The following is a 27,873-nucleotide window of genomic DNA, read 5'->3' as shown; positions in this document are numbered from 1 at the left end:
CAGCCACTTTTGATTGATGGGGTCTGTGTGGAGAGGGTAACAACGTTCAGATTCTTGGGTATTGAATTACAAGAGGATCTGTCCTGGAGTGTCAACACAAGGGGGCTTGTGAAGAAGGCGCAGCAGAGACTGTACTTTCTGAGAATCCTAAGGAAAAACCATCTTCCGCAGAAACTGCTGCTTGCCTTCTATCACTGTGCCATTGAGAGCGTGCTCACTTATGGCTTATGTGTGTGGTATGGAAGCTGTACTACCCAGGACAGGATGGGGTTGTGCAGAGTTGTGAAGGCAGCAGAGAGCATTGTTGGCTGCCCACTCTCCACCTTAGAGCAGATTTATGCCACAAGGTGCCATAGGAAGGCACTGGACATAGTAAAAGATCCATTGCATCCTGGTCACTGTCTCTTCGAGCTCCTGCCGTCGGGACGGAGATACAGGACGATGAAGACAAGAACGAGCCGTCTCAAGAACAGCTTCTTCTCCAGAGCGATCTCGGCCCTGAATGAGAAACCTGGACTTTGAAAGTCATCTAATCTTCCTTGCTGTATTATACTGTATTGTTTTAATTAGTGTTTTTATAGTTGTTCTGATTTTGTGTGGAGTGCCCTACCTGGGTGGATGGAGCAGCCAAGTAATTTTCGTTGTCCCCAAGAGGGGGCAATGAAAATAAAGATTGTTATTATTATTATTATTAATATATATAAAAAGGTAAAGGTAAAGGTACCCCTGCCCGTACGGGCCAGTCTTGCCAGACTCTGGGGTTGGTGCGCCCATCTCACTCAAGAGGCCAGGGGCCAGCGCTGTCCGGAGACACTTCCGGGTCACGTGGCCAGTGTGACATCGCTGCTCTGGCGAGCCAGAGCCGCACACGGAAACGCCGTTTACCTTCCCGCTGGTAAGCGGTCCCTATTTATCTACTTGCACCCGGAGGTGCTTTCGAACTGCTGGGTTGGCAGGCGCTGGGACCGAGCAGCGGGAGCGCACCCCGCCGCAGGGATTCGAACCGCCGACCTTTCGATCGGCAAGCCCTAGGCGCTGAGGCTTTAACCCACAGCGCCACCTGCGTCCCATTAATACATACATATATATATATATATATATATATATATATATATATATATATATAATTTGCCATAAGCTCACAATCACCACCTGGTGTCACATTTGTATAATGCACTTAAAACACACTTAAAATGTTACATTTGCAACTGTACAGCTGAGTCCTAAGTTATTTTGTGCAGATCACCACAGGAGGCAGAAACTTCCATTGCGCTGCACTGCAAGTCACATTTGCTGAACTTTCTGCCAATCAGCTTCCCTAGCTTTATTACATGACAGGCAGCAGCCACTGTCCAGGGGGGTTCTACCCTTTATTACTTCTGCTAAAGTGAGGCAAGACATGAGTACAGCAGCACTCTTCCTACTTGTGAGACCCAGTAACTGGTACAAAATATTGAATGTTTAGTTTCATTCCACAGGTAGGCAGGTCGGATAACATCACTGACAAGACAAGTTTGTGTGTGTACACATACGTATGTATGGGAAAATACTTTCCGTTTCCCTCTCTTTCTTGATCTTAAGCATCACCCAGGCTTCCCACCTGCTGGCAATAATGCAACTGCTTGCTCCGCTCCTGCTCTGCTCCATGTTCTCTCCCTCTGCAACCATCATAACTAGGCCCTATACCTGCACAACAGTCTCTTTTCTGTCCATATTCCATTCCATGGCCCCAATCAACAGGCATGGCCCCAAACACAGGCATTCCATTCCATGGCCCCAAACACAGGGATGCTGTGTTTTCATTTGATTCCCCACCCTGCCCCAATTTTCAAGCGTTAAATTCTTTGGTCTTTCCTCCCAAACTGCAGCACATCCCACAATAGCCAGTAGTCCCTGTTACACCACCACCTTCCCCTTTTCATTCGCCTCCCCAAACAAACACTGCTTTGCGTCCCAATGTCTGTGTTGCCTTAAGTTCCAAAATAATGTTTTGTTTTTCAAAAACAAACCCATCCAATGGCCTAATTGTAAAAAAAATAGTTTATAAAGGTGTCTAGTCGGCTGGTGTTTACTGGGCTATTGCCAACTGATTTGTTTGGTTTTAATGTTGTTTTGTGGCAGTTAACCACATTGTTATAGCTGATATTATAAACTGATGGTAACCCCCTACAAGAAATATTTATTTAGCTGTCAGGATAAAAATCTTGGAATAAACTTTTTTATCTATCTATCATTATATACCACTACTCACACCAAAAATACATGACAGAGCAGTCATGAAATAGACATGCATGTCCTCACTCTGAGGAGACCTCTGCTGATCCAGGATTGCATGAAAAGCTAACATGAGAAACAACTATGAGTTTCCAGCACCCATGAGCTTAATGTGTGCCATGTACTGAACTAGCCTATGAGGTCAGAAGGATTTTGTGCAAAGCCCCCAAATCTGCTCCTCCTGTCCTACCAAAACACACTGGAGCCCATTGCACAGAGAGGCAGGCAGTGAGAAGAAAGAAAGCACTCAATGGAGATAGAGATTTATGAGAAGCAGGTGGCTGTGAAGGTGATCAGCCAGGAGGAGACTTGAGGGGGTGGATTGTAAGAAGAAACTTGGTAGTTTGTGGGGATAGACAATTATTCCCAAGTGCATCATGGAAACCGGTCACCCGGCCTGTACTCCACTGCTTAGCAGCAGGTAGGCTAGGGGGTGGGAAGAAAGAAAGTGGGGCAGAACAAACAGAGCAGGGAGGCACCCCAATGATCCAGAGAAGCATCGGGATGCAACAGGCTGGTTCCAGGAAAGCATCAGCTGGCGTGGGCAGGGCAGGGCAGGAGCACCTGGGATGTGTGTGTGCGTGCAGGGCAGTTACCTCTGGCTGGAAGCTGGCTTTTGCCCGTCGCTTCTGGCCACTCCCCTTGGCTCCCCGCCGCCCCACCTGCTTGATCCTGGTGGGCTTGCGGTTGCCGAAGGCGTTCCTCCTCCTCCTGACCTTCCAGCCCGCTGCCCCTTCCGGGCTGCTCCACTCCTCAGGAAGCAGCCGCTTCTGGGGAAGGGAAGAGAAGAAGGAGATACGAAGAGGAGCAAGCTGTGGAAGCGGCAGGCAGCAAATGCAGAAAGTGGAGCCCCCGTTCCCCAGAAAGCAAGCAGCGCCACAGCTTGACCCACTCTTTCCTGGACCATGATCCCAGCACAAGCCTTGCGAAGCCCCTTTCTGCATCTCCAAGCTTGCCACCTGCCAGCCCCATCCCACAAGGCACATTCAAGGCATTCAAAAGCAAATCTTCCCCTCAGCCTCCCACAATCTGCTACAATGCTCAGACATGGACCTAGGATCACAAAAAGGGGCAAAACATTGAGGATTGCAGGTCAGCACTGGGGTTCTTAGGTCAATTAGCATAAGCAAGAGAGCTGTAGGGAAGGGCCTTAAAAAACCAGAGCCTCAGTGGTATTTCCAAAAACTGAGAAGCATTATTCAATATCAAAGTTCCTGTTGCCATGTGTGTGTTTTTATTTATGGAAAGCAGGTTTCTAGCCCTCAGGGTTACAAAAATGTCAAAATTTTGCTGAAAACTTAGAGTTGGATCCAACTAAGTCATACTCAAAGTACACCCACTGACACAAATTTACTTTAATCACTTAAAGTACTTAAATTCCTCGCTCTAGGAATACCTGAGAATTTTCTTCACACACTTCTAATTTGGAACACACATACTTCTCCAATTTTGTGATGCAGTTCTCAGCTCAGAAAAATGTTTACAAAATTGCATTTCCCCTCAAGACTGCACACTTTAAGTGGTAATAAAATGATTTTTTTTATATTAAAAAAAACTCAGAAGGCTGGACACTACAGACTTATGACTGAAAATGTGCAAAACTGGAATAGACCACAATTAGGCTGACCCAACCAGCCTTACCACAATCCATGTTTCTCTGGTGACTTTCAGACAAAACCTCTAATAGAAGAAGAAGAAGAAGAAGAAGAAGAAGAAGAAGAAGAAGAAGAAGAAATCCTCCCCAAACTGCACAAAGACACATGCACATTCTGTGAAACAAACAGAACAAACATGCAGGTTTTCCAGTGTGCATGATTTATATCATTATAAAGATGCCAAGTGGTTTAGTGTAAAGTTCCTGAGTTCCCCAGCTAGGGATTAGAAGATAAGGAAACTTCAAGAGATGCTATAGAAGACTGGGGGGTGGGGGTGTCCCAAGGAGAATTTTCCTTTGCAACTTGCAGGTTGTGGGCAGGATTCACCTAGCAATCCCCAGCAGCAGAAGCCCTGCACAAGGGCTGTCACTTGTGCAACTGGGCTTTCCCTGCCATGCCCCTCAAATTTGGATTGGGGCATGTGTGCTGGAAAACACCCCAAACAGCATCAGGGAAAGAAGAGGAATCATTCTGTCTGGCAAGATGAACACTTGCCACAGCGCAATGTCTCCCCACCCAACACACTCTTTGGTCTGTCTTCTACAGTACTTTTGGAAGTTTCCTCCGATTCTTGCTATGCAGTGGTATAGCTCTCCTGTCTGTGATTTAGGGCTGTGCACAGACAAGACAGGAGGCAGAACAGGCCAGGACTGATGTTCAGATATAGGGGGGCAAACAGAGCAATCCTAGCCAAGGACTGGTGAGCATCAAATGAGGCAAAGAGGATGTTTTGATACAGAATATAGGCCCTGGTTTAGGGTCAAGGAGACGACTGCCGAGCCCCAGCTTTACTAGAAAAATGCCAATAGGCCATGCTGTGTTTTTGGAGTTTATGCAATATGCACGTGTCCATGTATCTTTCTGTAGGGTAAAGGTAAAAAGATAAAAGACCCCTAGACGGTTAAGTCCAGTCAAAGGTGACTATGGGGTTGCGGTGCTCATCTTGCTTTCGGTCCAAGGGAGCTAGTGTTTGTCCACAGCCAGTTTTCTGGATCATGTGGCCAGTAGGACTAAACTGCTTCTGGTGCAACGGAACACCATGATGTAAGCTAGAGCGCACAGAAACGCTGTTTATCTTCCAGCCACAGCGGTACCTATTTATCTACTTGCACTTGTGTGCTTTTGAACTGCTAGGTTGGCAGAAGCTGGGACAGAGCAACAGAAGCTCACCCTGTCGCGCAAATTCAAATCGCCAACCTTCCAATCGGCAAGCCCAAGAAGCTCAGTGATTTAGACCACAGCACCACCCGCATCCCTCCCTATATCTTTCTGTATCTCCCCATGGCAATACCTCTGTCCACGCAGTTCCCACCTTTCATTTCAACCACCTATAAAGATGGTGGAGTGCAAATCATGATGCTGTAAGCGCTCCCCACCCCCAAGTGCAGAATGCTGCAGTGGTACAGAATTCTGATTCCCAAGCCTCTGAAACATTCAGTTTGAATGCATCACGTTGTTTAGTCAAGAATCATAGAATCTTAGAGTTGGAAGGTACCACAAGGGTCATCTAGTCCAACCCCCTGCAATGCAAGAATCTCAATCTCAATGCATGACACATGGCCATCCAACCTCTGCTTTAAAATTTCCAGTGAAGGAGAGTCCATCACCTTTCAAGGGAGTCCTTTCCACTGTCAAACAGCTCTTACTGTCAGAAAGTTCTTCCTGGTGTTTAGTCAGAATCTACTTGTAACTTGAATGCTACCCTCCAGAGCAGGAGAAAACAAGCTTGTTACCTCTTCCATGTCACAGCCCTTAAGATATCTGAAGGTGGCTTACATATCTCCTCTCAGTCTCCTCTTTTCGAGGCTAAACATACCCAGCTCCTTCAACCGTTCCTCATCAGTTTTAGTCTACAGACCCTTGATCATCTTGGCTGCCCTCTGCACACATTCCAGCTTGTCAGCATTCTACTTAAATTCTGATGTCCAGCATTGGACACAGTATTCCAGGTGTTTGTCTGACCAAGGCAGAATAGAGTGGTACTATTACTTACCTTGATCTGGATACTAGACTTCTGTTGATGCAGCGTAGAATAGAGTTAGCTTTTTTTGCTGCTGCATCATCACATTAAGCTTGTGGTCTACTAAGACCCTGAGATCCTTTTTCACAGGATCAGCCTTAATCACACTCACTTCAGACTTGGTATCCCTTCACAAACCAGCAGGACAGGCAGATAGTCAAAGGCCATCAAGCACAACCATGTGTCGCAAGAGAAAACAGATTCTTCACATGTCCACACTTCCAAATCCAAACCACAGGAATGTACAAAGAGTGTTATGTCTCAGGCACTAGCGGAACAGAAAGCTGGGGAGAGTTCAAGAGCCACACACACCCTGGAGGAGGCAAAAGACCCCACCCAGCATGAGAAGATAGTCCATGAGCCATACAGGGCTCCCCAAGAAGACCTCCCCCCCAAAAGGAAATTATTTTTGCCTGCTGTTGTGCCATGATGCCAAAAAGTTTGTCATCCCCCCAAAAACATTGTTCACTTTTTTAAAAAAATAGGGTTGTTATCAACACTTGTACAACAGGAATCTGCTGCCCCCCCAAAAGTGTGCTCTATAGGATATCCAAACCCCCAGTGCAGATTCTGAAGGTGTCCGCAGGTGGGGGGGGAGAAAGGCAAGTTCTATTGTGCAAGCAGAAGAACAGTACATTTTCTTTCTTTCTTTCTTTCTTTCTTTCTTTCTTTCTTTCTTTCTTTCTTGACTTCTCCCATAGGTCTATGCTATGATTATGGGATGCCAAAAGGTATTTGTGACCCGCATCCTCAAGCACCCCAAAATGTGTTCCTTTTATTTAGTAAGTAGTCATCCCCTTCTCATGGATCACTGCCTTGCCGTGGTGAAGGGGCTTGAATAACTCAGAGAAGCTATGAACTATGCCGAGCAGGACACCCAAGATGAACAGGTCATAGTGGAGAGTTTTGACCAAACGTGATCCACCTGGAGCAGGAACCGGCAAGCCACTCCAGTATCCCTGCCAAGAAAACTCCATGGACAAAGACAACAGGCATATAAAAGTCATGACGCTGGAAGATGAGCCCCTCAGGTCGGAAGGCGTCCAACATGCTACTGGGGAAGAGCGGAGGACAAGTACAAGTAGATTCAGAGCTGATGAAGCGGCTGGGCCAAAGCCAAAAGGATGCTCAGTTGCGGATATGCCTGGAAGCGAAAGGAAAGTCCAGTGCTGTAAAGAAAAATATTGCATAGGAACCTGGAATGTAAGAACCATGAACCTGGGTAAGTTGGATGTGGTCAAAAATGAGATGGCAAGAATAAATACTGACATTCTGGGCATCAGTGAACCAAAATGGATGGGAATGGGCGAATTCAGTTCGGATGACCATCATATCTACTACTGTGGGCAAGAAACCCGTAAAAGAAATGGAGTGGCCCTCATAGTCAACAAAAGAGTGGCAAAAGCTGTACTGGGATGCAATCTCAAAAATGAAAGAATGATCTCGATACAAATCCAAGGCAGACCTTTTAATATCACAGTAATCAAGTTTATGCATCAACTATTGGTGCTGAGTTTTCTTGGCAGGGACACTGGAGTGGTTGCCGGTTCCTCCTCCAGGTGGATCACGTTTGGTCAAAACTCTCCACTATGACCTGTTCATCTTGGGTGCCCTGCAGGCATAGTTCATAGCTTCTCTGAGTTATTCAAGCCCCTTCGCCACGGCAAGGCAGTGATCCATGAAGGGATGCAGAATTATATGCAGAATTCATCATGTGAAAGGCTGTGCTGGATGAATCCCTAGCCGGAATTAAGATTGCCGGAAGAAATATCAACAACCTCAGATATGCAGATGACACAACCTTGATGGCAGAAAGTGAGGAGGAATTAAAGAACCTTTTAATGAGGGTGAAAGAGGAGAGCGCAAAATATGGTCTGAAGCTCAACATCAAAAAAACGAAGATCATGGCCACTGGTCCCATCACCTCCTGGCAAATAGAAGGGGAAAGAAATGGAGGCAGTGAGAGATTTTACTTTCTTGGGCTCCATGATCACTGCAGATGGTGACAGCAGTCACGAAATTAAAAGACGCCTGCTCCTTGGGAGAAAGGCGATGGCAGAGACATCACCTTGCCAACAAAGGTCCGTATAGTTAAAGCCATGGTTTTCCCAGTAGTGATGTATGGAAGTGAGAGCTGGACCATCAAGAAGGCTGATCGCCGAAGAATTGATGCTTTTGAATTATGGTGCTGGAGGAGACTCTTGAGAGTCCCTTGGACCGCAAGAAGATCAAACGTATCCATTCTTGAGGAAATCAGCCCTGAGTGCTCACTGGAAGGACAGATCGTGAAGTTGAGGCTTCAATACTTTGGCCACCTCATGAGAAGAGAAGACTCCCTGGAAAAGACCCTGATGTTGGGAAAGATGGAGGGCACAAGGAGAAGGGGACGACAGAGGACAAGATGGTTGGACAGTGTTCTCGAAGCTACAAACATGAGTCTGACCAAACTGCGGGAGGCAGTGGAAGACAGGAGTGCCTGGCGTGCTCTGGTCCATGGGGTCACGAAGAGTCGGACACGACTAAACGACTAAACAACAACAACACTGGTGCTGAAGAAACTGAAATTGACCAATTCTATGAAGACTTACAACACCTTATAGAAATAACACCAAAGAAGGATGTTCTTCTCATTATAGGGGATTGGAATGCTAAAGTAGGGAATCAAGAGATAAAAGGAATAACTGGCAAGTTTGGCCTTGGAGATCAAAACGAAGCAGGGCAAAGGCTAACAGAATTCTGTCAAGAGAACAAGCTGGTCATCACAAACACGCTTTTCCAACAACACAAAAGACGACTCTACACAAGGACATCACCAGATGGGCAGCATCAAAATCAGATTGATTATATTCTCTGCAGCCAAAGATGGAGAAGCTCTATACAGTCAGCAAAAACAAGACCTGGAGCTGACTGTGGCTCAGATCATCAGCTTCTTACAGCAAAATTCAAGCTTAAACTGAAGAAAGTAGGAAAAACCACTGGGCCGGTAAGATACAATCTAAATCAAATTCCTTATGAATACACAGTGGAAGTGAGGAACAGGTTTAAGGATTTAGATTTGGTGGACAGAGTGCCTGAAGAACTATGGATGGAGGCTCACAACATTATACAGGAGGCAGCAACAAAAACCATCCCAATGAAAAAGAAATGCAAGAAAGCAAAGTGGCTGTCCAATGAGGCATTACAAATAGCGGGGGAGAGAAGGCAACCAAAATGCGAGGGAGATAGTGAAAGATACAGGAAATTGAATGCAGATTTCCAAAATATAGCAAGGAGAGACAAGAAGGCCTTCTTAAACGAGCAATGCAAAGAAATAGGGGAAAACAACAGAATGGGAAGAACCAGAGATCTGTTTAAGAAAATTGGAGATATGAAAGGAACATTTCGTACAAAGAGTACCATAATAAAGGACAAAAGTGGTAAGGACCTAACAGAAGCAGAAGACATCAAGAAGAGGTGGCAAGAATACACAGAGGAATTATACCAGAAAGATATGGCTGTCTCGTACACCCCAGGTAGTGTGGTTGCTGACCTTGAGCCAGACATACTGGAGAGTGAAGTCAAATGGGCCTTAGAAAGCACTGCTAATAACAAGGCCAGTGGAAGTGATGGTATTCCGGCTGAACTATTTACAATTTTAAAAGATGATGCTGTGAAGGTGCTGCACTCAATATGCCAGCAAATTTGGAAAACTCAGCAGTGGCCAGAGGATTGGAGAAGATCAGTCTACATCCCAATCCCAAAGGGGGGCAGTGCCAAAGAATGCTCCAACTACCGCACAATTGCACTCATTTCACACGCTAGCAAGGTTATGCTTAAAATTCTACAAGGAAGGCTCAAGCAGTATGTGGACCAAGAACTCCCAGAAATGCAAGCTGGATTTAGAAGAGGCAGAGGAAGCAGAGACCAAATTGCAAACATGCGATGGATTATGGAAAAAGCTAGAGAGTTCCAGAAAGACATCTACTTCTGCTTTACTGCCTACACAAAAGCCTTTGACTGTGTCGACCACAGCAAACTATGGCAAGTTCTTAAAGAAATGGGAGTGCCTGATCACCTCATCTGTCTCCTGAGAAATCTCTTTGTAGGGCAAGAAGCTACAGTCAGAACTGGATATGGAACAACTGATTGGTTCAAAATTGGGAAAGGAGTACGACAAGGCTGTATATTGTCTCCCTGCTTATTTAACTTATATGCAGAATTCATCATGTGAAAGGCTGTGCTGGATGAATCCCTAGCCAGAATTAAGATTGCCGGAAGAAATATCAACAACCTCAGATATGCAGGTGACAAAACCTTGATGGGAGAAAGTGAGGAGGAATTAAAGAACCTCTTAATGAGGGTGAAAGAGGAGAGCGCAAAATATGGTCTGAAGCTCAACATCAAAAAAACCGAAGATCATGGCCACTGGTCCCATCACCTCCTGGCAAATAGAAGGGGAAGAAATGGAGGCAGTGGGAGATTTTACTTTCTTGGGTTCCATGATCACTGCAGATGGTGACAGCAGCCACGAAATTAAAAAATGCCTGCTTCTTGGGAGAAAAGTAATGACAAACCTAGACAGCATCTTAAAAAGCAGAGATATTGCCTTGCCGACAAATGTCCGTATAGTTAAAGCTATGGTTTTCCAAGTAGTGATGTATGGAAGTGAAAGCTGGACCATAAAGAAGGCTGATCGCCGAAGAATTGATACTTTTGAATTATAGTGCTGGAGGAGACTCTTGAGAGTCCCATGGACTGCAAGAAGATCAAACGTATCCATTCTTAAGGAAATCAGCCCTGAGTGCTCACTGGAAGGACAGATCGTGAAGCTGAGGCTCCAATACTTTGGCCACCTCATGAGAAGAGAAGACTCCCCTGAAGGAACGTTCTTTCACCTCTGGTGGACTTGCCCTAGGGTTAAGGCCTTCTGGGAAATGATATATAACGAGTTGAAAAAGGTATTTAAGTATACCTTCCCTAAGAAACCAGAGGCCTTCCTTTTGGGCATTGTTGGCCAGAGGGTGTTAAAGAATGATCGAACATTTTTTATGTATGCAACAACAGCAGCAAGGATACTTGTAGCTAAATATTGGAAAACTCAAGATTTGCCCACGCTGGAAGAATGGCAGATGCAACTGATGGACTACATGGAGCTGGCAGAAATGACTGGCAGAATCCGAGACCTGGGAGAAGAAGCAGTGGAGGAGGATTGGAAGAAATTCAAGGACTATTTACAAAAATACTGTAAACTATACGAGTGTTAAGAAGGATGAGAGATTTGAAAATAACAGGGCACCATAAAGCTAGTTGAAAAGATTATGAGAATGAGTGAATTGTATGAGAATAATAAATTTTGAATAAATATTATGTTAAAATTAGGTATTTAAGATCTAGATAAAATATTCAAAGTTAGGGACAAAATATTGAAAATGTGTATAATAAGAATGGAAATAAGGTGATAAATTGCTGGCTAAAGTTTTATTAATGTGGAATGCAGGAGCGGGAAATGTGAGGAAGTCCAAAAATGAAGAAAAGTTGGTTATTACATGATGCCAAATTTTATGTTTGTTTTTCTTTTCTGTCTTTTTTTGCTTATGCTGTTTTTTCTTTCTATTGTATTTTTTTAAAAAAACTCTTAATAAAAAATTATAAAAAAAAAAAGAGAAGAGAAGACTCCCTGGAAAAGACCCTGATGTTGGGAAAGATGGAGGGCACAAGGAGAAGGGGACGACAGAGGACAAGATGGTTGGACAGTGTTCTCGAAGCTACAAACATGAGTCTGACCAAACTGCGGGAGGCAATGGAAGACAGAAGTGCCTGGCGTGCTCTGGTCCAGGGGGTCACGAAGAGTCAGACACGACTAAACGACTAAACAACAACAACAACACACCCACTTGTACACTCCAGTCATAACCACTTCAAACCTGTGTCCCAAAAAAGGTTAGCCAGCCCTGACAGTCACCAGTGAGTCTGAGTTAGGGAGAAATGTTCCCTCTCAGCTGAATAAGGTGGATTAATTAGATGCAGATCATGAGGAAGATCAGTTGGATCTCCTCACCGAAAAAATAATGTTGGGTGGTGGGGAGCAGGGAGAAAACCTCACACAGCATCCTCTACATGTAAAACAATATTAGTTGCTCTAGAGCAGTATTGCCCAAACTTGGGTCTCCAGCTGTTTTTGGAGCTGTTAGCTAGCAGGACCAGTGGTTAGGGATTATGGGAACTGCAGTCTAAAAACAACTGGAGACCCAAGTTTGGGAAAGGGCTGGGCGATGGGCTTTGCGGGGTGGTGAATGCTTCCCTCTGTGAGGGAGCCTTCCCAGACCCGCTGAAAGAGGCGGTCATTAAACCGCTTCTTAAAAAAACATCTTTAGACCCGGCCAATTTGGCCAACTATCGCCCAGTCTCAAATCTTCCATTCTTGGGCAAGGTGATTGAGCGGGTGGTTGCTGAACAACTCCAAGCACGCCTGGAGGAAACGGACCATTTGGATCCCTTCCAATCGGGATTCAGGCCTCACCATGGGACTGAAACTGCCTTGGTCGCGCTGGTTGATGATCTCCGGCGGGCTAGGGACAAAGGTGAGAGCTGTTTCCTAGTTCTGCTGGATCTCTCAGCGGCCTTTGACACCATCGACCATAACATCCTTCTGGACCGCCTAGAGGGGCTGGGAGCTGGGGGCACTGTTATACAGTGGTTCCGCTCCTTCCTCCTGGGCCGTGTTCAGAAAGTGGTGGTGGGGGATGAGTGTTCAGACCCTTGGGCCCTCACTTGTGGGGTACCTCAGGGTTCCGTCCTCTCCCCCATGCTTTTTAACATCTATATGAAGCCGCTGGGAGAGATCATCAGGGGGTTTGGACTGGGTGTTCATCAGTATGCAGATGACACCCAGCTCTACCTCTCCTTTAAATCAGAACCAGTGAAGGCGGTGAAGGTCCTGTGTGAGTGCCTGGAGGCGGTTGGAGGTTGGATGGCGGCTAACAGATTGAGGTTGAATCCTGACAAGACAGAAGTACTGTTTTTGGGGGACAGGAGGCGGGCAGGTGTGGAGGATTCCCTGGTCCTGAATGGGGTAACTGTGCCCCTGAAGGACCAGGTGCGCAGCCTGGGAGTCATTTTGGACTCACAGCTGTCCATGGAGGCGCAGGTTAACTCTGTGTCCAGGGCAGCTGTCTACCAGCTCCACCTGGTACGCAGGCTAAGACCCTACCTTCCCGCGGACTGTCTCGCCAGAGTGGTGCATGCTCTGGTTATCTCACGCTTGGACTACTGCAACGCGCTCTACGTGGGGCTACCTTTGAAGGTGACCCGGAAACTGCAATTAATCCAGAATGCGGCAGCTAGACTGGTGACTGGGAGTGGCCGCCGGGACCACATAACACCGGTTCTGAGAGATCTGCACTGGCTCCCAGTACGTTTCCGAGCACGATTCAAAGTGTTGGTGCTGACCTTTAAAGCCCTAAACGGCCTCGGTCCTGTATACCTGAAGGAGCATCTCCACCCCCATCGTTCAGCCCGGACACTGAGATCCAGCGCCGAGGGCCTTCTGGCGGTTCCCTCATTGCGAGAAGTGAGGCTACAGGGAACCAGGCAGAGGGCCTTCTCGGTAGTGGCGCCCGACCTGTGGAACACCCTCCCATCAGATGTCAAAGAGATAAAGAATTACCTGTCATTCAGAAGACATCTTAAGGCAGCCCTGTTCAGGGAAGTTTTTAATATGTAATGCTGTATTGTTTTTAACACTGATTGGGAGCCGCCCAGAGTGGCTGGGGAAACTCAGCCAGATGGGCGGGGTATAAATAATAAATTATTATTATTATTATTATTATAAACACTGTTCTAGAGGGAAAGAATCCAAACAACTTTTGCAGATACGGAAAACTACTGGCTCCCCACTGGCGATTCCACAAGCAGCAGAAACCTTTGCCACATTGGCTTTCTCCTGCTGCATTCTGTTATTCTGACCAGCCACACACCTGCAGAGAGGTAACAACATTGCATTTCATTGCTACATTTGTATGATCGGCTCAGAAAAGCAAGTAACATACACAGTGGAGTTGAAATAGAACCTCAAACAGCAAGCCCTTAACCTCCAGCTATGTCTCAACTCCTCTCAATTTTCAGCTTCACAGAAATTCAGTCCAGAATTTACAGGAAGCTGAATGGGCTTTGCATTCATTTTTTCATCAGGAAGATAAAGCTTACTGTTAACTTGGTAAGCAAGCAGCGCTTACCAGAGAAAATAAAGATTCCAGGGTTCTTCAAATCTGAGTGTTCTAGATTCTAGACATAAAATATTACGTCAGCTCTAGATTCAGAAATGGAAGGTTTTCATGTTGAATACAACAACTCAGTTGGTTAGAGCAGTGTTTCCCAAGCTTGGGTCTCCAGCTGTTTTTGGACTACAGTTCCCATCATCCCTGACCACTGGTCCTGCTAGATAGGGATTATGGGAGTTGTAGTCCAAAAACAGCTGGAGACCCAAGTTTGGGAAACACTGGGTTAGAGCATGGTGCTGGTAATACCAAAGTCGCAGGTTCAATCCCCATATGGGACAGCTGCACATTCTTCCATTGCGGGGGTTGGACTGGATGATCCTCAGGGTCCCTTCCAACTATATGATTTGCTTCCATAAAAGTGATAGCTCAAACCTAGGACAGGGAAGGTCACACTGTTCACACAAGAAGCTTTTTGGGTTTTGGCAGGAGGTGGGGAGTGAAGAGAGAACATAACAGAGGTTTTTCAAATTACAACCATACAGAGACAGGGAAATATTTACCATCCTCTCAATGTCAGATCTTGAGATGACTGGAGGTGAGTTCAAGATGCACAAAAGCAAAGTCTGTCTTAACAGACACAACACATTTAACTTATGGAATTTCAACTTACTGATGGCTGTTGCATAGCTTTGGGAGACTTTGAAAAAGGCTTTTGAGAAATGGTTCCCTGCTCTGCTTTACTGCAAACAAATCACAGAGACTTGAGGAATTCAACTTTATCCATTATGATTTACAACCCTGAATATGAATGTGATCAGAGTGGTCAGCTGCTGTACAGAAATCCGCTCCCAACCCAATATTGCATATGACTGCATTTCATTAGACAGGTAGCCTGTAGCTGGATTCTTTACTTTCCTTCTCCCTCCAAGCCCAAATTATTACAAGTTTTGTATTTTGATTTTTAAAATGTGGTTGTGTTCTTCTGCATAATTGAAAAGGGAATATAAAGAGTTTAAAAAGGAAGAAGGCTTTAAAATACAATGCAGCACAACTGTTGAGGCCCACATGATCACTTAGTGGAACTTTAATAGACAGAGGCAGCATCTCAGGAACAAAGAAAAGATCATCAGCCTTGTTGCCCTGCTTGTCAGCAACCCAGAGGCACCTGGACGACCACGGCTGGAAACGGGATGCTGAACTAGAGAGACTTTCATCTAATCCAGGCCATGCTGACAGGGCCAGATTAAAATCCAGAAGCCATACTATATGCATAAACACCTGCAGCCACCCAAACTGTTTGCCAGAAAGCCCCATGCCAGCATGCAACCCAAAACATGCAGGATTTCTCAGGGGCTTGATGAAACGCAGTTCCAGTGTTGATGTCTGTGGCTAGCAAAAAAGATGCAGTGATGGGATGGCAAGACACATCTCATGCAAAGCAAGCCATCTTGTGAGTAAGCAGAAAAGAGGAGGGAAGAAACAAGGAGGCTGAACGACACAACTGAGCAGATGTGAAGAGGCACTAACCATAGCAAAATGCAGACATTGTCTCCAGCGGCACTTCTGGCGCTTGAGATTCCTCCCGCCAAACTTGGGCTTGTCACAGCAAAAATCACAGCGGCCACAATCCATTTTCAGCAGGCAGGCTTCACACTTGCCACACTTACGGTTTCGCCGGCTAGCAGAGGTCTGCTGCAGTGGATGGAAAAACACAGGCAATCAGGAAGAGCCAGGCAGATTGCGCTGTAAAGAATGAGCAATGAGTAATCTCTGTGGGTACCCAAAAGACAGTGAGAACCTTCCATGGTGGCAGGTGGAAGACAGTCCTTCCAAGACAGTGAAAAACCAGCCAAGTCTATTCTTTAAGCAACTGTTGCCTCCTTTCAAAACCTTTTATCAGCTGATCTTCCACAGGCAGTAACAGGAAGAACACAGCTTGATCCAGGACAACCCCAATTTTTGTGTGCTGTTTGTCATCAGGAACAGAGGCTCAACTCCAAATACAGTTTTCATTTTCAACTGTGAAGTAGGAAGTTTTAGAATGGCACTTCTTACTGTCAACTAGTCACGGGGTTCTTGAAAACAGACCTCTACACAAGGCTTGTCAGATCTTTCACAGGCACTCAGAGTCTATGCAGATTCAATGTGTCGGACACACTGCTTTTGAACTGCCCAATATGGCCTTAAGATGCTGCCAGAGAAATCAGCTAAGCTTTCGGACAAAGATGGACAGTCCACTAAGGATTGCAGCAGCCCACTTTACAGGCATTCTAAGGCCAATCCATTCATCCTGCCTTGTGCTTTATAATTTGGCAGTCACCTTTTTGTGGTTACGTTTAAATGGGACCTTAGGGTTAAGGGTAGATAATAAATAAATAATAAGCATTTCTCAAGCACCCCTCCTTTTTCCTTTTCCTTCTTTCCCCATTAGAAGAAGAAGAAGAAGAGGAGGAGGAGGAGGAGGAGGAGTTTGGATTTGATATCCTGCTTTATCACTACCTTAAGGAGTCTCAAAGCAGCTCACAATCTCCTTTCCTTCCTCCCCCACAACAAACACTCTGTGAGGTGAGTGAGGCTGGGAGACTTCAAAGAAGTGTGACTGGCCCAAGGTCATCCAGCAGCTGCATGTGGAGGAGCGGAGACGCGAACCCGGTTCACCAGATTACGAGTCCACCGCTCTTAACCACTACACCACACTGGCAAGGTTCCCAATCTCAAAAGGCAAATTTGATAATTAACTCCGAAATGTCAAAGACTTTTAGGATTGAAAGGGGAACAAGGCAAGGGTGCCCACTCTCCCCGCTCCTGTTTATTTTTACTTTAGAAACTCTGATTCAATACATAAGATTAGAGGAGAGTATAAAATGTATTGCCTTGGGATATAAATTCTGCAGGGCCTGTAAGACAGAGTTGTTCCGCCTGGCCTTTGGCTTACAATCAATTTGATTCCCTCTCCCTCTTTCTTTTTTCCTTTCTCCTCCTGTGAAGAGGCTGCATCTTAATGTTTTAATGTTGTATTTTAATCTTGTTTTTTAAGTTGTATTTTAATCAACTTGTTTTTATTATTGGTTGTTAGCCGCTCTGAGCCTGGTCTTGGCTGGGGAGGGCGGGGTATAAATAAAATTTATTATTATTATTATTATTATTATTATTATTATTATTATTAAAACTCCATGCATTCGCTGATGACCTACTCCTGACATTGGAGGACCCAATAGAGAGTGTTAAAAAAAAACTTAGATTTAATGGTGAGTTATGGGAAAGTCTCTGGTTTTAAACTAAATATGACATAGATGAAATTAATGGTTAAAAATATTGAGAAAGAAAAAAGAGAACTGCAGGAAAAGGTGGAGTTCCAAATTGTTAACAAGATTAGATATTTAGGTATACAAACTACAATGAAAAATTTAAACCTATTTGAAGATAACTACAGTGGTACCTCGGGTTACATACGCTTCAGGTTACATATGCTTCAGGTTACAGACTCCACTAACCCAGAAATAGTACCTCGGATTAAAAACTTTGCTTCAGGATTAGAACAGAAATTGTGCTCCAGCGGTGGAGCGGCAGCAGGAGGCCCCATTAGCTAAAGTGGTGCTTCAGGTTAAGAACAGTTTCAAGTTAAGAACGGACCTCCGGAACGAATTAAGTACTTAACCTGAGGTACCACTGTATAGTAAACTATGGAGCCAAATTAGAAATGATCTTGAAATTTGGCATAGGTTAAAACTATGTATTTGGGGGAGAATAGCAGCAATCAAAATGAATATACTCCCAAAGGTCTTATTTGTCTTCCAAATGATCCCTATATTTAATAAAATGGATTGCTTTGACAAGTGGAGAAGGACTCTATCAAATTTTATATGGCAGGGTAAAAGATCTTGTATAAGATTCAAACTCCTTACAGATAAGAGAGAAGGTGGGGGGTTGGCCTCCCTGATTTGAAGATCTACTTTCAGACCTCTTGCCTCTGTTGGATTAAGGAATGGATTCGGCTTGAGAATAGCAATATATTAGACCTTCAGAGGTGAGAGATAGAGGGGCAGTTGTGTTACAGGGAGCCTCCGAAAATCTTGCGAAGCAGTTCCTCTTCCAGCAAGGAAGAAAGTCCCACCTCTTGTGGAGAAGAGGTGTAAGGACCAGAGGACGCTAGTGCGCCCTTGCCATCACCCATCATGTGCAGTAGTCTGAGGCGCAGGGAGGGGTGGAAAAGGCTGGGGGTGATTAAGCTTTTATGTTGGGGGAGGTACAAAAACAGACCACTCCTGGATTCTGCTAGCGATTGAGCAAGACATGAACTTATTATGCTCTTCACTGTAAATAGTTTGCACCAAAATAAAGCCTGTAAAAGACAGGTCGGAGTCCTGCCTGGTTACTCTTGAGCAACCGAAATAGTACCTGACAGGATTTAATTCACCACCACGTCGGAGCAGGCCCGAAAAATCCTTGAAGGCGATCCGGAACCGGCCAACGCCTACCAAGGGAATGTTGTTTCCCTGGTAGTCTCTCAGGTGTACACGGTGAGAGTCAAGTTGCCTTTTGGACACTCTGGGTACTAGTCTTTTGATGGTGCTCCAAGACACGATGGACAGGGCAGACCCGGTGTCGATCTCCATGTCACATGGAGCTCCTTCAATGAGCACCGTGACGTTCAGCTTGCGTCGCATAGGCAAGTCGGTTTGGCCAATCATGGTTCCAGACGGGCAGCGGCAGTTGGTGAGAGCAAAACATCTTTCCTTGGCAGACTGGAGTGAAGACTTGGACTTGCGAGTCGGTGAAGGGGGGGGTGTCAGACAGAGCCGATCGGCAGACCTTAGCGATGTGGCCCCTTCTGGAACACGTCCGACAGATGGCGTCTCTGAATCGACACTTGGCACGGGAATGGTTGCCTCCGCAGCCGGCACATTCCGGTTGGCCCTTGGACTTCTGTTGGAACTTCCTGCACTCCCGCTTTGCCAGGTGCACGTCATCGTCTTCACTGGAGGATGCCTCATCACTGCTGGCCTCTTCGTGATGCACTGGAACTGGCTTCCTAGCAAGACGTGGGCTGCTGGCCTTGCGGATCTCCTGGGCGGAGCGTTCAGCAGCTTCCGAGGCCACAGCCTCCTCAATGGCTTTCTGCAGCGTGAGGTCTGGCTTGGCGAGGAGACGCCGTTGCAGATGGATGTCCCGGACCCCACAGACGATTCGATCCATCAGGGCATCGTCTAAGTCTCGGAACTCGCAGTGCATTGCAGCCTGTCTGAGGGCGGTGGTGTAGTTGTTGATTGACTCCCCCTCTGCCTGGTTCCGGTGGTAAAACGCATGGTGGGCAGCAATCTTGGACGGCTTTGGCGTGTAGTGGTTGCGGAGCTTCTCTTGGATCGTGTCCCATGGTGTTGCCTGGACTGCTTCAGGCGCAACCAATGCTCAGGCCGTCTCAAACACCTCAGGCCCACAGAGGCTGAGGAATAGGCCCAGCTTCCGTTCCTTTGATACTGCTGTCAGCTCGTTGGCTTGGAGGTAGCAGTCAAACCGAGCGAGGTAGGAGTCCCATGATTCAGAGGCTGGCGCAAATGGCGGTAGAGGCACAAGTGAAGCCATGATTCCGATGCCGGCGTGAAGGGCGATGGATGGAACACAGTGCTCTAGCCAGAACAGTCAGCTCTGAATTGGTTCTGTCCAGTGATTTCGCTCAGTGATTTCGCTCAGTGATTCAGCTCAGTTCAGAGGATGGCCGCATCTGGCTGTGCTCTGATGTCCATCGATCCCACCTTCGTCGCCAGTGTTAAATTGTGGGTTGACATAGCAGACGACACAGCGATTTCTCCAAAGCAGCTCTTTATTTGTAAGCTGGAACAGAACTGAACTGAGGAGCTCAGTCAGCCTGCTTATATAGAGCTCCAGAACAATTGTAACTGTTGCAACTTTCTAAAACTATCCAATCACTGAACGTCACTTTTGATCCTTCAGTTGCATACAAGCTATCCAATCACTGAACGTCACTTTTGATCCTTCATTTGCATAACTATCTACAGTATCCCCCTGCTGGCCCAGGGTGAGAACTTCAGTACATAACAAAAACGTTGCAGTAATTTTGAGGATGAAAATTTATCACCAACCTTTGCAGAAATTGCTCACGTGCTAGCCTCCATTCTCAGGATGGGGTTACCGTACTAAAATAATCTTATCCGTGTAACATAAAATGAATGTGCCTCATTTCCTCTGCCATGGGCCAGTGGGGATTTAGCTTCACTTAACAGCATAACACTTAACAACTCGATGACATAACATCAAGCCACACTTGGATTATTTACTTCTGTGTGCTTGTGTATCTGTGTCTCCCTTGTATCAATTAGGAACTATTCTTTATATATATATATATATATATATATATATATATATATATATATATATATATATATTTATTAAGGTTTTTCACAACAAAACAAATGTCACAATCAGAAAAAAAGAAAAGCAAAAAACAGAAAAAAGACAATCAAAAACAGCACGACAAAAACAACAATAAACAAGGAAAAAGTTATTACTTGCTTACTATCTTTATAACCCTCTTTCCTGACTTCCTCACATCTCCCTTTTCTGTGTTCCCCTTTACACAATCAATTTTAGCAGTTTCCTACCCTCTTTCCAGTCTTAATCAATATTATACATTTCAGCCTATTATGCATTTGGTTTCCTTTTCTTTTAAAACCATTTATCACATGTTCTTTATAACTTAATCCTTTATATCATTTGTTTAGTCACAACATAATAATACTCTGGTCTTACCCCTTTTTTTCCACGTCATTTTTACATATTTCTTTTTACCAAATCACTAATGCCATATTATCTTTGTATCCAACATCATTTTAACATTCAAACATTTTACAATGTTTTTGGAGGTATTCTTTGAACTTCTTCCAGTCCTCTTCCACCGACTCTTCTCCCCGATCTCGGATTCTGCCAGTCATTTCTGCCAATTCCATGTAATCGATCACTTGCATCTGCCATTCTTCCAAGGTGGGCAAATCTTGTGTCTTCCAATACTTTGCAATAAGTATTCTTGCTGCAGTTGTTGCATACATAAAGAATGTTCTATCTTTCTTTAGCACCAATTGGCCGACAATGCCCAAAAGGAAGGCCTCTGGTTTCTTAGAGAAGGTATATTTAAATACCTTTTTTAGTTCATTATATATCATTTCCCAGAAAGCCTTAACCCTTGGACAAGTCCACCAAAGGTGAAAGAATGTTCCCTCAGTTTCTTTACATTTCCAACATTTATTATCGGGCAGGTGATAAATTTTTGCAAGCTTGACTGGGGTCATGTACCACCTATAGATCATTTTCATAATATTTTCTCTTAAGGCATTACATGCCGTAAACTTCATATCGGTGGTCCACAACTTTTCCCAGTCAGCAAACATAATGTTATGACCAATGTCCTGTGCCCATTTAATCATAGCTGATTTAACTGTTTCATCCTGAGTGTTCCATTTTAACAGCAAGTTGTACATTCTCGAAAGTATCTTAGTTTTAGGTTCTAACAATTCTGTTTCTAATTTCGATTTTTCCACCTGGAAGCCTATTTTTTTATCCAAGTTAAAGGCTTCTCTTATTTGATGATAATGTAACCAATCTCGCACTTTATCTTTTAGTTTCTCAAAACTCTGCAATCTCCATGTGTCTCGATCTTGTTCTAATATCTCCCAATATTTCAGAGCCTTAGCCTCCATAGGTGATAGCCACCTTGGGGTCTTGCTTTCCAATAAATCAATTAGGAAATATTCTCTCACCTTTCCTTTCATATGTATGCTACTGATTACTTCTGCCATTTTAATTTTAGAGAAAGTGTTTAATTTAAAATGGATCAGTACTATAGAATGGTGGTAACAATACATTGAAGACAAGTAAATATTTTAGGGAGGGTGGTCCCAGAGCTCCGGCTGCATCCCAGAGCCCTAGTGCCACCATCGCAAAGAGGAAAAAATGGACAGACTTTGGTACTCTTTTGTCCCCCCCCCCATGTCTTTCTCTCTATCTGAGCTGGCTCCCTGCCTGTTACGTTACATGCGGGTGGGGTTCCTCTCTGTGTAAAGTCTTCAAGCTGGCCCTGCATGCGCCTGACAAATCTGCCCCACTGTCAAAATTTATCTTTCCCCCCACCTCCAGTCTCCACTGTTGTGTGTCCTGGCTGAGGGGGAAAAACAGGAGATGGATGGCCATCGGTCAGGGATGGTCTAGTTGAGATTCCTGCATTGCCCCTAGATGACACTCAGGGATCCCTTCCAACTCTACAATTCTCTGGTGCAGGTTTGTGCAGAGTTTTAGGTACAAGTTGGACGCAAGGGGTGCAAAGGATAGCAGCCCATCTTATGCACCATTGGCTTGGGAATAAGTCCCAGTGATCATGATGAGACTCATAGGCGAGTAGATTGCTGCTGTGCAGTCCGGTTTTTTAAATAAATGTTTTCCTTTTCAGATAATACAGAGCATGGTGAAATCACAATAAATAAAACCTCCTCTTCAGTCGTTTCAAGCACTACTACACGTTCCACATAATATCTGTACTGCATTGTTTAGCTTGGCAGCACCTGCACTTTGGAATTCCCCGCCTATTGCAATAAAGCACGTGCCTTTGCTAGACTCTTTTCGGGCAACTGCTAAAAGCATTCTTTAGGCAAATATACCTAGACGCTTAGGAAGTTGAAGCAATTTTAATCTTAATGTTTTGTATGTTTTAAAGTAGGATTGTTAATTTTTCTTGATTTTACTGCTTTGGTGTTTTTTTGGTTTTTGTTTTGGTAAACCACTTTGAAGGTTTTAAAAAAATAAGTAATTAAGTAATAAGCTGGATATCAAACATGTGGTTGAAGGAAGTCACACGGGCATTTGGGTATAAGGGGAGGTGGTTGCAGGGTTAGATGTGGGGAATTTGCAGAAATAATATATTCATGTTATGTACAATGATGAAGGTGTATGGCAATTAACATGTAATGTGAATTAATTGAAAATAATAAAATTTAATAATAATAATAATAATAATAATAATAATAATAATAATAGAAGCGAGTTTCCCAAATAACACGCACTGCAGTCTCATTAAATGCTAATTAGATTTCAAGTTGCTCATTGCTCTCTCTACTTCTTTCCTGGGCACATAGCTGATTTAGCTTTTCAAACTACAGTGGTACCTCCGGTTAAGTACTTAATTCGTTTTGGAGGTCTGTTCTTAACCTGAAACTGTTCTTAACCTGAAGCACCACTTTAGCTAATGGGGTCTCCTGCGTGGTGCCGCCACCACGCAATTTCTGTTCTCATCCTGAAGCAAAGTTCTTAACCCGACGTAATATTTCTGGGTTAGCAGAGTCTGTAACCTGAAGCATATGTAACCCGAGGTACCACTGTATTTTCAGATTGTGACACATCTGTGGGGGTGGACAGGATGGGCTGCTAAAGCCCTCACAATCCCTCCCCTTCCCGATTCAATTTCCAAGGCTTCATCAGCTCCCAACACAGTTACCGTATTTTTCGCCCCATAGGACGCACTTTTTCCCCTCCAAAAATGAAGGGGAAACGTGTGTGCGTCCTATGGGGCGAATGCAGGCTTTCGCTGAAGCCTGGAGAGCGAGAGGCATCGGTGCGCACCGACCCCTCTCGCTCTCCAGGCTTCAGGAAGCTATCCGCAAGCCTTGCAAGCCCGGCGGGAGTTCCTGCAGGCTCACAAGGCTTGGGGGCAGCAGCCTGCAGCCCCGGCGAGTGTCTGCAAGCGATGCGCACCAGGCGGGAGGTCCCGCCGAGCGCGCAAGGCTTGTGGCGGCAGCCTGCCACCCGAAGCACGCGGAGCCCTCCGGAGGGTGCCCCGTGCTTCGGGCGACTGTCCGCAAGCCTCGCGTGCCCGGAGGGAGGTCCTGCCAGGCGCGCAAGGCTTGGGGCGGCAGCCTGCAGCCCGAAGCACGCAGAGCCCTCCGGAGGGCTCCCTGTGCTTCAGGCGAGTGTCCGCAAGCCTCGCGTGCCCGGCAGCAGGTCCTGCGAGGCGCGCAAGGCTTGGGGCGGCAGCCTGCAGCCCGAAGCACACGGAGCCCTCCGGAGGGCTCCCCGTGCTTCAGGCGAGTGTCCTCAAGCCTCACGTGCCCAGCAGCAGGTCCTGCCAGGCGCGCAAGGCTTGGGGCGGCAGTCTGCAGCCCAAAGCACGCGGAGCCCTCCGGAGGGTGCCCCGTGCTTCAGGCAGGTGTGCACAAGGCTTGGGGCGGCAGCCGCGGCTGCGGGGGAGAAATAATTTTTTTTTATTCATTTCCCCCCCCCAAAAAAACCGAGGTGCGTCCTATGGGCCGGTGCACCCTATAGGACGAAAAATACGATAATATTTTCCATTCCACTTGGGAGTGAGGACTTCTGGGTGGACTCCATCGATTCCCATCACATGATGAGAGAAGGGGGAAGGAAATGCAGGTCTCCATTTGTGATACACACACCACACAACTTTGGGCACCTGTACACTGATTAAGATCTTAGAAGAAAATGTGCTTCAAATCACTTTCTCAAATGGCTGTAGAAATAAATTGTAGCTCAGCCACATCCCAGAGACCCCCATGCAGAAAAGCCACATCCCAGAGACCCCCCATGCAATGCTTACCACATTGTTCTTCAGATGGGCAGTGGGATGCTTGGGGGGACGACCAGGTTTCTTCCTTTCCTTCACTGCTCCTAACTGCTTCTTCTGTTAAGAAGAAACCCACGTGAGTTGGGGTGGTCAAGGAGACCCTTCTAGTCTCCGTTGTTCCCACAAAGAAATTTACATGCTGGGAAATGCTGCAGTATTCTTTTACCTATGCAAGACTTTCAGGCACCTCATCCCCTGCTGAGGCTCAGCCCCACGCGACATGTCAGAGCTTTCCCAAATGAGTCGGGTTGGTGCTTATCAGGGAGCAGGACCCCAGGTAGAAAAGACAGTGTGCAACACCATGATTTCAACTCACTTTAGTATTTGCACCGAGTCTGATACAGTGTGTATCCCTTGCAATACAGAAAGGAGTATTCTCCAGGAGCAAAAGCACACTATCTATAAACTTTGGACCAGGAGTCGGCAAGGTTTTTGTGGCTTGGGCCAGTTCACAGCCCCGCACACACCGTGGTGGACCAGAGTGTGCGTGTGTGTGCAAACATTATTTCAGGCATGTGCAGCTTCGCTTCCCATTGGCTGCAGGAACTTCCAGCTTTGTGGAAGGTAGTCCCCGCTCTGCTCCACGCCCGTTTAGTGTGGCACACGGAAGCCGACCGAGTGGGCAGCGGGGGTCCTCGAGCGGAAGGCTGGGTCCATGGGCCAGTTAAATGACCCCCATGGGCCGCTTGTGGGTTGCCAAACCCTGCTTTGGATCAACTGAGTTACAGTTAACTTAATAACTCACACAGACTAAGCCTTATTTCTAGTTAAATCATCAAGTGCTGACTGATTTAGGGGAATACAGTGGTACCTTGGGTCCCAAAATTAATCCGTTCCGGAAGCCCATTCTAAAACCAAAGCCTTCTAAAACCAAGGCATGCTTTCCCAAAGAAAGTAATGTAAAATGGATTAATCCCAGGCTTTTAAAAACAACCCCTGAAACAGCAATTTAACATTAATTTTACTATCTAACAAGACCATTGATCCATAAAATGAAAGCAAATAAGACAGTATTGTAGATGATAAAAATTAAAATTAATTTTTTTCCCTAACCTGCACTGATGATAGTCATTGTTTGGAGGGGGCAGAGCTTTTATCCATTTCCACAGTCACACAATCAATCAGTAGCTGAACTGGGTTCCACAGAGTCACAAAAACAAGTCACAAGCCATAGCCACGAAAAAGTCACACAAACAAAAAAAGCTCCAAATATCAACTTTGTGTTGCGTGGGACACAGCAGAAGACAGACTCAGCAGGAAGCCTCCATTCAGCAGCAGGAGGACTCAATTTAGAAATGGAACAGACTCAACAGGAAGCGGAACATGTTTTAATTCCGAGGCAAAGTTCACAAACCGAAACACCTACTTCCTGGTTTGCAATTTACTATTTCCAAGTTGTTTATAAACTAAGCTGTTATAAAACCAAGGTACCACTGTGTGGGAAATTCCATGACATTTTGACATGAATTTCAAAAAGGGAAGATAAGACTGCTCAGAGGGGCCACCCAGCTTCGTGGACCAGGAGGCCAGTGACAGTTTCACCCAGGAAGGCCCATGCTCAGCAGGGGCTGCTGGGCACCTTATTAGAGAATGAGTTATAGCTGTAGCCTTTATGAGCCAGCTACATATGCCTTTTCAAGAACGTGTCTTTGAAAAGAGAACCCAAGAAAATTGGGGCAATACAGCAAGTGGACCACAAATTAAAGGTCCACAGTGCAAGCCAACCTATTATCCTTTCCTTCTCTGCCCTCTTAAGGAAGGCATTTTTTCCATTCTTTTTAAATAAATGCTTTTATAACTCCACTCACAAAATATTGTTCTGAATCTGTGGCAGCCCTCTGCTTGCTTTCAGATGCAATGATCAAGAACCGGGACATTTCACTTCCACTGGCATTTTCTGCATGAGCTATTTTATCTCCTAAATCTCCTTAAGAGATTTTCTAGAATAAAACAAGCAGAAAACAAACAAAAGTCTTCAAGTGGGTAGGGAGGATCCTAGCAAATCACTGGTGTTGCTTTACGCAGATGATGCAGCAATCCTCTCAAGAACACTGATGAGGCCTTAAAAGAGCCATGAAAACACTGGCAACATATTGCAAGGAGAGCCAATTGGAACTCAATTACCAGAAAACCAAAATTATGGTTTTTGCCAAGAGGCCCAAACCACATGCATGGTACATCAATGGTCACAAGATTGAGAAGGTCACTTGCTTCAAAAGCCCATGGCGACTACTTTGCAGGGAATGCCCAGAGAAGCGCAAATGCTATCCTCAAGTACCTCAGGACCAAAGGTGGACACTATATACCTCAATTATTCCTCAATTATCTATCCTGTACTCTATTCACATGTTTTATCCTATGCTTGTTTCCTTGTTCTTATTTGATTTAACAACCACCTGTTTAAATCTGAACTGCTATTTTACTCATATGTTTCTCTTATTCTGGTCTGTGACTGTAATAAAGTTTATTCGTTCAACAAATCACTGTTAGTGATCTGTACCCCAACCAATCGGAATTTAAGATTATAGTCCCTTTGTCCTTGGGAAAGTTCCCCATCCATCTACTGTTTAGACAAGAATTTGGTATTGTAAAAACTTAGCAAACACCCTCAAAACAAAAACTTGTTTGTGAGAACTTATAAGCTCCCCAAGCTGTAAGCACCTCCCCTTATCTACATAGACCAACCTTCACCAAGCTGGTGCCCCCCAGATTTTGGACTACAACTCCTATAGTCATGGCCTTGCTGGCTGAGACTGATGGGAGGGTACCAAACTGGTGTAGGATGACCTGTCCTAGACATATCCCTCTTGCCTCTGAATCAATGCCCCAAATGCACTTTTTCTTAAAAGGCTTTCACATAAAAATTACAAGCCTCACCTATTCCAGTTTTAATTGTTAAAGTCTCTCCCTCCTACCCTTCCTCCTCATTTATCAGACAGCAGAACCTACCTCTACCTGCCTGTTGACCTCTGAGCAGTGACAGGTTGACTTGCGTCAATCCGTGGCTGGTTCAAAATCACCCCTGGATAATCACAGAGACTAGGAGTCTGTTTGAAGATGAACCTTCTGCATAGTGTTATCTTCATC

General features: G+C 45.3%; 1 protein-coding gene across 19 annotated transcripts in view; it reads right to left on the bottom strand.

Moving 5' to 3' along the window:
• LOC307206175 (methyl-CpG-binding domain protein 1-like) overlaps positions 1–27,873 on the bottom strand; it is a 178,695-nt gene that overhangs the window by 94,674 nt on the left and 56,148 nt on the right. For 15 of the 19 annotated variants that reach the window (XR_013834300.1, XR_013834301.1, XR_013834302.1 and 12 more), the window contains 3 exons: positions 24,760–24,843; positions 15,675–15,839; positions 2,871–3,044 (listed from right to left, as the gene is read on the bottom strand). Coding sequence is in view for 16 of the 19 variants with exons in the window: in XM_079958994.1 (XP_079815120.1) it covers positions 2,871–3,044; positions 15,675–15,839; positions 24,760–24,843 (423 nt within the window). In the remaining 3 variants the exon portion in view is untranslated. The remainder of the gene's footprint in view (positions 1–2,870; positions 3,045–15,674; positions 15,840–24,759; positions 24,844–27,873) is intronic. The other 4 variants (XM_079958998.1, XM_079959001.1, XM_079958990.1 and 1 more) reach the window with 2 other exon arrangements.

The sequence above is a fragment of the Podarcis cretensis genome (genome assembly GCF_951804945.1).
Source record: "Podarcis cretensis genome assembly, chromosome: 17".
NCBI classification, from domain to species: Eukaryota; Metazoa; Chordata; class Lepidosauria; order Squamata; family Lacertidae; genus Podarcis; species Podarcis cretensis.
This window is presented reverse-complemented; position numbering and strand designations above follow the sequence as displayed.